Source organism: Musa acuminata, chromosome BXJ2-7 (genome assembly GCF_036884655.1).
Source record: "Musa acuminata AAA Group cultivar baxijiao chromosome BXJ2-7, Cavendish_Baxijiao_AAA, whole genome shotgun sequence".
Lineage (NCBI taxonomy): Eukaryota > Viridiplantae > Streptophyta > Magnoliopsida > Zingiberales > Musaceae > Musa > Musa acuminata.
In genome coordinates, this window is record NC_088344.1 from 19,728,047 (window position 1) to 19,738,823 (window position 10,777).

Below are 10,777 nucleotides of genomic sequence, written 5' to 3' on the forward strand. Positions count from 1 at the left end.
TTCGGTTTATGTCTTCATCGTTATCGTAGTTAATCCTGCACACACAAGCCAAAACTCTACTCCGATCTAGATAATTATTACAACGCGAATTGACATTCTGTTGCCCGGCACGTCATTGGTTGACGCTTCGTCCGATTCTTCAGCGCATCGTCCTCTCTTGCGGCTTGTTGCCCAATCGGCGGTTGACCTCCGCAACCCCGATATTCTTGGTGCAATTTCGCTCTTGGCCTGATGCCCGACGTCCGAAGCCTTCTGCCATCCAATATCCTAACGTGATCTCCTCCGGCGCAACGTCAATTCCTCCTACGTTAACTATCTAATCCTGATTGAGTAGACCTGCATCACTCAAAATGCAGTTAAACATCTAAACATAATCAATTAGTTTCATCATCAAAATCTGAGATTCAACAAAAATTATAGTACTCAAGGACCACAACCTAATAATCAAGGAAATCCTTTGGTAGAAAATTCAAAAAAGAATACTAAAGTTGTTTGTCAATTTTACGAGAAGCGTGGTCAACAATATTATACTGTCAAAAGATTAGTTCAACAACTATCCACTACTAATCATGCCATGTCAAGCGGTGGATTTTAAAGTTTCTCGTCATATCACATCATATTTATGAAATTTGAATATTCAGTAGTCATGTGAGGGACCACATGACATTATTATTGGCGATGGTTCTGGTCTACCTATTACACATATTATCACCACGGTTCCTGGTGCAGCTGGAATGATGTATGTGAGTGGCTTAGCATGATGGAATCTAAGAAAGCTTGTATCGAAGTTAAAACATCACTTAATCATTGGCGTGATCAATGACTTGGCCATCCGTTAATAAAAGTAATCTCTCATGTTCTATCCCAAACTAATCTTCCTATTCCCATGAGTAAGTCCAAGTTTTCATTTTGTAATTCATGTAATTCAAATAAAAGTCACAAGCCACTCTTTAGTGTCTCAACCTTAGAAAGTTATAGTCTATTGGATCTCATCTCCTTTGATATTCGGGGTCATCCAATTTGTTCAATGGATGATCTTTCCTATTTTGTTATCTTTGTTGATTACTTCATAAAATATTCATGATTATTCCCAATGGCTCATAAATATTATATATATTTTTTTCAAAATTTAAAACTATGGTCGAAAAGTTTTTTAAAACATCTATTAACACAATATATTTGGACATGGAAAAAGAATATCAAGGCCTAACAAAATATCATACAATTCAATATTTAATTTCTCCTCCCCACACCCCCCAACACATGCCTTCCGTTGAACGTCGTCATCATCGATATATTATTGAAATAGACCTTACCCTCCTTCATCAAGCATTTTGAACCTATATATTTAAAACTATTGTTTATCTTATTAATTGACTTCCAATACCTTTTCTTAAGAATAAATCACCTTTTTAGCATTTATTTCATACCAAATCTAATTATTTAAAATTATGAATATTTTGATGTCTTTGTTATTCATGGCTTCAGCCTTATAACAAACATAAATTAGAGCAACGTCCCAAACCTTATACTTTTTAAAGTTATTCAAACGTCTATAATTCTGACATTTGCTTTGATCTAATTAAACTTAAGATTTACTTTTCATGTTATATTCAATTTGTTGAAGATCAATTTTCATCCACAAATTGATGATAAAATACGGCACTATCATTGCAATCTCTATATTTGAAAATTCCTATTAATCAATATCCGTTAAAAACTCAATAGCCTTTCATTCATGATTCTTCTAACATTCTTTTTAAAAACCCAGCTTTGGTAGGTAATCATGCATTCTCACCTTCCATTCATGAGTCGCTGCAAAGTTCGATTCATGCATCAACTACATCCAGTTCCTATTCAGATACATCGGGCCCCTCAACTCAATGCAAGCTAGCAATTGATCATTGGTGGTTGATCTTCATCGTATGAACACCACTCTAGCAGCATCGTTTGACTTACCTTAGAGCAAGTTACTTTCAAAGTATGGTCCATCACTTTCGATCTCTTATTGGACACCATAAACATCCGCAATCCCTCAACGTACCCATAGCATGATCACCATATCATAAAATAATATTTTTAAATAAAAAATGCTTCATCTCACGACTAAATATCTCATTCCTTCGACACTTTGAACGCTCCTTGGTCACTCAAGCAAGTGGAGAGAGGCCACATAAGAGCTTAATGGTCTCATAAAAAATGAAAATTTTGAGTATGTTCTTTGTGCTTTCGACCAAAACATCAACAATTACAAATGAGCTTTTAGAATTAAGCTAAATCTAGATAAAAGTATTGCTCGTTATAAAGCTAAGGGATTTCATCAATGTTTTATATTAGACCGTCATGAAACTTTCAACTCGGTAATCAAATCACAGATAATTTGACTTGTTCTTTCTCTTGCTCTCACTTATGGACGGATGATAAATCAATTGGATATTAATAATATTTTTATTCATAGTCATTTTACTGAAAAAATCTATATATCTCAATCGTTGGGCTCCGTTGATGTCTTATGCTCGAATTATTTGTGTCGTCTTCATAAGTCACTCTATGAGTTAAAACAAGCACCGCATGCATGGTTTTATGAATTGAAGAATTTTATTCTCACCCTTAGCTTTATTAATTCTAAATATTTATTTTTATATATATGCTGACAAGCCTATCATAGTTTATGTTGTCATTTATGTAGATGATTTATTAATCACAAAAAACACTCAGCTATATATTCGGGATGTTATTGCTGTTCTCTCTAGAGGATCCTTGATTAAAGTCTTGGCAATCTCTACTACTTATTGGGAATCGAAGTTATATCTATTGTTGAAGGCTTCTTTTTCTCACAACATGATTATATTCGAGATTTACTTGAGCACTTGATGGAAAGCATATAAGAGATAGTCATACCTCTCTCAACACCACAACATGATGGGTCCTGGATAGCTCTCATCCTACAAATGCTGTCTAATATCATAGTCTTATTAGTGTCATGCAATACTTATCACTTTCCTATTCAGATATTTCTTATTGTTGGAAAGAATAGAAGACAAGAAGAATTATTGAAGAAGCTATTTTATATTGAACCTATTCTCCCCCTATTTATACAGATTAAGAGAGATGATTTCCATCAACAAAGTAGAGAGATTTCCTCGTACAGTTAGAAAAATCTTATTAGAATAGAGAGATTTACTCATATAGTTAGGGAAATCTTATCTACTATCACTTATATCGGCAACGAACTTATTCAATATGTGCACCTACCCGCTCAAACTCTTTGGATGGCTGCCAAGCATCTTCACTAATATCTCAAACATACCATCTCTTATGATCTTCAATCATGCTCGTAATCATAATGACTTCACATCCATCTTGGCTTATGTCATTTTTATTGGAGCCAACTCAATAGCATGATGCTCTAAAAAGCAACAAATAGTTGCTCGGTCATCCACGAAAACTAAATATCACTCCATTGCCTTTACTATGATCGAGTTATCTTAACTCACTAATCTTCTATCTAAGTTGGATGTCTCGCTTAGTCAACCTCCTCGTTTTCTTTATGATAATATTGGTGTGACTTATGCACTAACCGGATATTTCATTTTCATATGAAGCACATCGCCCTCAATTATCATTTGTTTGATATAAGGTTGTCATTGGTTCTCTTCAAGTTGCTCATGTCTCCACACATGATCAAGTTGCTGAAATCCTTATAAAACTCGTGGTCAAATCGGGAGCACCATGACATATTAAGAAAAAATCTTATCCAATAAATCACTCCATTAAAGAAGATTCTCAACCAAATTCAATTTCATAAATTTAGATGTTTGATTAATGTAAGTACATAATTTTAGGGATTTGATTATTTTTTTCCCTTGTCATTCTTTTACTTTTCTCTATATTGATTAAGTGTCTATAAGGACTTGTAATATGCACATTGCAATACAAGTTTTTCATCCTTTCAAACTGTCTTTTGCGCCTTCAATACCCAGGCAAAGGATAGTCAACTGGAAGGAGAGACAATAAATGATTTACCACTTCCGGCAAATGAATGAAATATGAATGTGCATGATCTTGCTTGTTCAGTGTTCATATGCTGTTTGGGTTTTGCTCTCTAAAAGATAGCCCAGAGGTGCTCCTTCCTTTTGCTGATTTGAGCATGGGAAAGTGTCGAGTTTACATATTTATGATATAAGTCTTGTCTCGGCATTTAGGGTTACGTGTTGCTTGATATAGGATAAGCTTGTGGAATCCTTGTGTTTGTCATCTGCTAAGAAGCATTTGCCAGTTCATCAATGACAAAACCAGTTCTGTAAAGTCTGGGATTTTGCATTTAAACTATGGCACATGCTTGTCCTTGTCATGATGATAGCCAGACTTATAATTTTCTTTGTAATCAATGTCACATTCTTCTTACTATATATTTCAAGATAGACAAGTCGATTTGTTGGAAAGGTTAAGGCTCTGCTTTGGATGCAGGAAGTCTTATGCTCCATGTCCAATCTTGAATGCGTGGGGAATGATTGTGCATAGATTCAAGTATTAGTGTTTGTACAAATGCCAGATTATTCTTACTCGGTTTTTGATATAGAAAATACTTCTTCGGAAGGGTTAATAATCTCCTTTTCAATGCAGGAAGTGTGATGCTGCACAACCCTGGACAATCCTTGATGGCTTATACTGTAGCAACTGAAATTACATACTCTCGTCCGATGTAGTGAATGAGATTCTACCTGTCCTACAACCTTACAGAAATGTAGGTTTTATTCGCTCAAAGATGTACGTCTGCTGACATTAAATTTGGTTTCATCTGCATAAACATAACAGGGAGACCAGAAAGTGAGAAGAAGAGAGAACCATTGTTGGTTTTAGTCACCTTTGAGGGCCATATTCTGCTCTCCTTCAGCCAGAAATCTCATGAAGGTGGATCGATTGGCGAGTATGCTTGACATTATGACCGGAAACCATCATCAATAATCCACCACTTGGTATATATTTCTTTATGAATATTTGTTTGTGTGGATGTGGCTATCTGTTGCAGGACTCGTGGCCTTTCCCTTTCCTCGAAATAACTCACACAGCCCACGCCAAGGCTGGCGATTGGGCGACGCGTCGTGAGGCAGTGAGGAGTCATTGTCTGGTAAGTGTTGGAATTGGACAAATCAAACATATCAAAACAGACTATTCAATTATTCAGTACGTTCAATCAAACTTCGAAGGATCTGGAATTAGTTTTACCATCATTAGCAAAGCCAAATTTATTAGCATATGCATCAGCTCGCCAAATCCCGGAACCAAAATTGTAGATGACATTCTTACGTACAAAGTATTTTTTCCATCGACACGAGTGGTATTTATGAAATTGCTATATCAAGCAGTCGATTTGCAGCACGATGGCATGCATATAATATCCCTAGTTCCTATGTATCCATCGATAATGGCCCTATGACTCTGATGGATGCGTACATTTCGCTGCAGACACGGGAATTTATGGTGATTGAGGTGGTGTTGGTGATGAAGATGATGAAGGTGACGTCGAGCGTGAGGGGTACGCAGCAGGGAGCAGTGAAGGCGGAGAACGAAGTGGAAACGAGACAAGCTTGATGACATGGTAAACTGAAGATTACCGCCACAATTACCAGCTTCTTGTAAGTTTCTGATAAAGACGTGAATGGTGTTATGGGTGACAACCGCATGCAGGAGGAAGGTGTCGGCTGCACATCTTTGCTACACTGATTCATGTGGACTGTTTCAGGTTTACCCTGCTCCAACCCTCCTTTCAAGCTCCACTATCCGTTCTGTCTTCCGAGTCCAAACACGTCTCTTCGCACACCCTGCCTCGCTCCCATACAAGTTTGCCGATTCCGTTGACTCTGCACCAAGGAAGAAAAGAGGAGCTTGGAAGCAAGTGAAGGTGTCCACCTTTTAGCCTTGTTTAATCTCTTTCGCATCTTTAGTGATTCATAAAAATTGGAAGGAAAAGGATGGCGGTTCAGTATCTTCTTTCCTGCTCTTGTTCTTGTTGGCTAGTTCTTATCGGTTCGTTTGTTTACTTGTTGTTGCTAGCTTTCCTGATATGATTATTTATTTGCAGTCAGTCTGGATGATGATAGTGCCGGACATGAGCATCATCTGATTTCCTGGAGGCAGAGGGAGCGGAGGGTTCAGTTGTGGGGGTTGTGGTAATAGGAGGGGAGAAACAAGGATGGCTGGTGGTGGAGGTGGAGGATCGGCGGGAGCAGCGCCGAAGCAAGACGACACACAGCCCCACCCCGTGAAGGAGCAGCTACCTAATGTTTCCTACTGCATCACCAGCCCTCCTCCCTGGCGTACGTTCCAACCAAACTATACTTGCTGCTCTGTTTTATGACAAGTATACTTATAATTTCTTTATGATTCATGAATTCTGTCCTGCTGAATCTCCTTGCATCGTCAAGGGAATCATTGCTTGCTTGTTTAAGTAACTCTTGTTTTTTTTCTGTTTTCTATGCCTATAAAGCTTAGTTTCTAGTTTCAATTAGCCTTCAGACTGGATCTACACAAAAGCAGAAGAAAGCTTCTGTTTAGAATCTAGAAATTGCTGCAGCTACTTGTACCGCTGCTACTCATAGTTTTGTAGCTGCAGTCTTTTCAGTACCAAGTATTCGTAGACTACGGGTTCTTGAAGTTGGGATGTCATCTGATTCATTTACGGGGTTTCTCATGCAGCCGAGGCTATTCTTCTTGGGTTCCAGCATTACCTCGTGATGCTAGGCACCACCGTTATCATTCCTACCGTTCTTGTTCCTCAGATGGGTGGAGGAAATGTGAGGCTCTCCCGCTCGATAGTGACGATCTCATACTTCGAAAGCTGTCGTTCTAATTGATCTTAAAGCAATTTCTTTTCTTAGGATGAGAAGGCCAGAGTCATACAAACATTTCTTTTTGTGGCTGGGTTGAACACTCTGTTGCAAACACTTTTTGGCACTCGTTTACCCGCTGTAATTGGAGGTTCATACACCTTTGTTGTGCCCACCATCTCAATCATTCTGAACGATCGTTACAACGACATCATCGATCCTCACAAGGTTCCCAGCTTTGTGATACTCCTAATTGCATCAAAATATGTCACTATAAAATTCAAGTGGTTGGTCTTGGCATGCAGAGATTCCTGCGGACCATGCGGGGGACGCAGGGCGCGCTGATCGTTGCTTCAGTCGTCCAGATCATAATAGGCTTCAGCGGCCTATGGCGTTTGGTCACAAGGTCTGACGTGGAATAGCGTTGCATCTTAGTTTCATTCGAACGGGGTGTTTGAGTTTATGCTTAGCTGAATCTTCAACGTGTACTGGCTGCAGATTCCTTAGTCCTCTTTCGGCTGCACCGTTGGTCGCTTTGGCTGGCTTCGGCCTCTATCAACTTGGCTTCCCTGGAGTAAGATCTCTTTGGCTGGCTTTGGCCTCTGTTTGATCTCTTTTACACTGTGATGCATGAGGGAACACTTGACTATTATTACATTCGTTTTGGTACATGATTTGCGATTACTGATAACATGCGTTGTTCTGTACAGGTTGCAAAATGCATTGAGATTGGACTTCCACAGCTAATAGTGCTAGTAATAGTTTCGCAGGTATAGAGATCCAACTTTGAAGCTCTGAACTGCTGCCTACCACACACAACATGCAGATAGTTTCGTGGCATGTTTCTTGACTTTTGCTACTCAATACAAGTTTGATTATTTGCAGTATGTACCGCATGCAATACATTTGAAGAAGAACATCTTTGACCGTTTTGCTGTCATATTCTCCGTCGCTATTGTATGGCTTTATGCATTCATCCTCACTGTAGGAGGTGCATATAGGCATGCGGCACCAAAAACTCAACAACATTGTCGTACCGATCGTTCTGGTCTCGTCGCTGCATCTCCTTGGTAATGCCCAGTAGTTCATCTTTGTCGTTATATTTTCATGTTTCTCTGTCTTATATCAAGTCCCAAGTGTGTATTGTTGAATTGCCCGGTCTCAGAGGAGAAGGCTCAGATAGACTTGTACGCTAAAAGGTGGTTACCATGCTATTGGTATCATCAACATGAACATGTTGAGTCAGATTCCACGAGAAGCTAGCACCACTATCTGCAATTTCTTTCTCATCTGCAGGATAAGAATACCATACCCCTTCCAATGGGGAGCCCCAACCTTTGAAGCCGGAGAAGCTTTTGCAATGATGGTTGCTTCTTTTGTTGCTCTTGTGGAGGTCTGTTATGTCACCGTATCTCATTACAAGTTTATGTCACGTTCTTTTCTGCAGCTGATGATGATGAAATTTGTCTGTGAAATATAATTGCCCAAACATTTTTTCAATGTAGTCAACTGGTACTTTCATTGCGGTCTCGAGGTATGCAAGCGCGACACAAGTGCCCCCTTCGATCCTAAGTCGGGGCGTCGGTTGGCAGGTACACGACTTCCATGTATTTACTGCAGACCAAGATTTACATGTAGGTGAGTCTTGTAGCACCGGTTGTAATCATCTGTTTGCTTCAGGGAATTGGGATATTGTTGGATGGGATATTTGGAACGGCCAATGGTTCCACAGCGTCCGTGTAAGGCCATGGATTAGATTAACATGATCCTAATGGACATGCTTTAATATTATTTATGTCTAGTCTACTGGTCTGAACATTTGATCATGCAGTGAAAATGCTGGCTTGCTAGCCTTGACTCGTGTTGGCAGCCGAAGAGTGGTTCAAATATCTGCAGGATTCATGATATTCTTTTCCATACTCGGTGAGTTGCTTAAACTTTTGTCTATAGAAATGTGATGGTATGAATTAAAAGCACACCTCTTTTTTCACCTGAAAGGAAAAGGATGAACATGTTGTTAGTAGCATCGATCGGGTGCTATGGATCAAAAGTTGTAGGATATTGGTGAATCAGTCTCTTGGAAAGTTCAAAATCTCAATAAACATAAGCATAGTTTGTGCATTGCACATTCGATAGCCAGTTCTTTAGCTGTTATATCATGCACTGTGGTGGTTCCATGAATCTAATTCGTCTTCTTGATCAGGGGTTCATGTTGTCTGATGTTAATTACAAATCGAAAATGTCAACTAGAACAGTGTATACTATCTCTCTTCTGCTCGCTTCCTTGCAGGAAAATTTGGAGCTGTTTTTGCGTCCATTCCAGGATCAATCATTGCAGCACTATACTGTCTTTTCTTTGCTTATGTTGGTACGCCCCCCTGAGACCTCGGTACCAAGCAAATTAGACATGAGTACTGTCTCATATGGAAACTATGTTGTCATCTACAAACAGGTGCTGCAGGACTCGGTTTACTTCAATTCAGCAACCTCAACAGCTTCAGGACAAAGTTCATCTTAGGATTCTCTGTGTTTCTGGGCTTGTCCATTCCACAATACTTCAAGGAGTATACTTCTGTTGCTGGCTATGGACCTGTACATACTGGTGCAAGATGGGTACGCTCATGAACTATGATTTCTCCACATTGCCTATCTCTAGACTGAAGGCCCTCTGCTTCTCCAGTTCAACGATATCGTCAACGTCATCTTCTCCTCGGAAGCGCTTGTTGCGGGTTTTGTGGCATATTTCTTGGACAACACTATGCAGTTGCATGAGAGCTCAACCAGGAAAGATAGGGGGTATCACTTCTGGGACAAGTTCAGGACCTTTAAGAAGGACCCCAGAAGTGAGGAGTTCTACTCCTTGCCATTTAAGCTCAACAGGTTCTTCACACCAGACTGAAACTGGAAGCATCGCTCATCACTCGGGAGTTGTGGCCAGTCCTTTCCTGCTGGCCATCTGCGGAGGTATAATATCACTGTTTTCTTCCCTGTATTTTCTTCTAGATGTTTACTTTGTGTATTTGGTGGGTGCAAACAGAGATCTCGCTTTGTTATTCCTAGCTGTGGATAATCCTTGTTACATGCAAATGATATGAACTCTGCTACTCTTGGATTGAGAATCAAGAAAAAGTTAGGCCTTTTGGCTTTGCAAAGCTTCATCTATTTTTTTCATGTCAAATTTTTGTGTTGGAGCTGTAGAAATATAAATTGAAGGCATAGAAACAATTCCTAATTGCTGATTACATTTCTGTAGATGTAATATATTATTCTTTGCTAATAAATGTATTAGGTGCCAAAAGATTTTATTACAAGTTTGAGAATGGGAAGTCCAGCATGGTAACAATGAACAAGAAGGTATGGCCAACATCCTGTTAATTTAATGATACATGAATCTCCAATAATGGTAACTCAATTCATGCTAAATACCCTATTCTCTTTTAATGATACATGAATCTCCAATAATGGTAACTCAACACGAGAGGTTGCTCCCTTTAGCACAATACATAAGAATCCACAAAAAAGGATCCCTTTTCATGCTACAACATCTGTTCTTGACGGCTGGCATAGCCGATCTAAGCTTCTAAAATCGATAGCATGAAAAGAGAAATTGAATACTTTACTAATTTAAATGCAAAATATCAATCTATATCACTATTATGACAACCTAGACATCATATACCATCCCGACCTGTAAAGTTGATGCACGAGGAATGCTCACTGCATAAGCTGGATTCCTACAATTCCTCCTCAAGAAATTGTACTCGACGTTGATCACAAACCTCTCAATCAAACCAGATCCACTCTTCGCCCTGACATCGGCATGCCCCAGTATTAATGCCATGCCAGCGTCCCTTGCATCCATCAGCTCCGGGAGCTCTTCCCTTGCGTTGGCATCCATATGTGGGCTCTCCGGCAGCACAAACTGCTAGTCATAGGTGCCCAGCAAA

General features: G+C 39.4%; 1 protein-coding gene across 1 annotated transcript; it reads left to right on the forward strand.

Moving 5' to 3' along the window:
• Window positions 1-5,698: 5,698 nt before the first annotated feature.
• Window positions 5,699-9,988, forward strand: LOC135581837 (nucleobase-ascorbate transporter 6-like). The gene is made up of 15 exons (XM_065117421.1): window positions 5,699-5,905; window positions 6,086-6,320; window positions 6,700-6,797; window positions 6,882-7,058; window positions 7,136-7,236; window positions 7,329-7,404; window positions 7,541-7,600; window positions 7,716-7,900; window positions 8,127-8,223; window positions 8,336-8,422; window positions 8,511-8,569; window positions 8,662-8,753; window positions 9,121-9,198; window positions 9,283-9,443; window positions 9,511-9,988. Exons 2-15 carry the CDS (start codon window positions 6,197-6,199, stop codon window positions 9,727-9,729), a joined length of 1,614 nt encoding a protein of 537 aa, XP_064973493.1. The 5' UTR covers window positions 5,699-5,905; window positions 6,086-6,196; the 3' UTR covers window positions 9,730-9,988.
• The last annotated feature ends 789 nt before the right edge of the window (window positions 9,989-10,777 follow it).

What these genes read in the sequence shown, in the direction of transcription:
- LOC135581837 (XM_065117421.1), top strand. Translation starts at nt 6,197, where the DNA reads ATGGCTGGTGGTGGAGGTGGAGGATCGGCGGGAGCAGCGCCGAAGCAA. An exon ending in GATATTCTTTTCCATACTCG is followed by an intron (nt 8,754 to 9,120) that starts GTGAGTTGCTTA and finishes GCTTCCTTGCAG; the next exon opens with GAAAATTTGGAGCTGTTTTT. An exon ending in TACATACTGGTGCAAGATGG is followed by an intron (nt 9,444 to 9,510) that starts GTACGCTCATGA and finishes CTGCTTCTCCAG; the next exon opens with TTCAACGATATCGTCAACGT.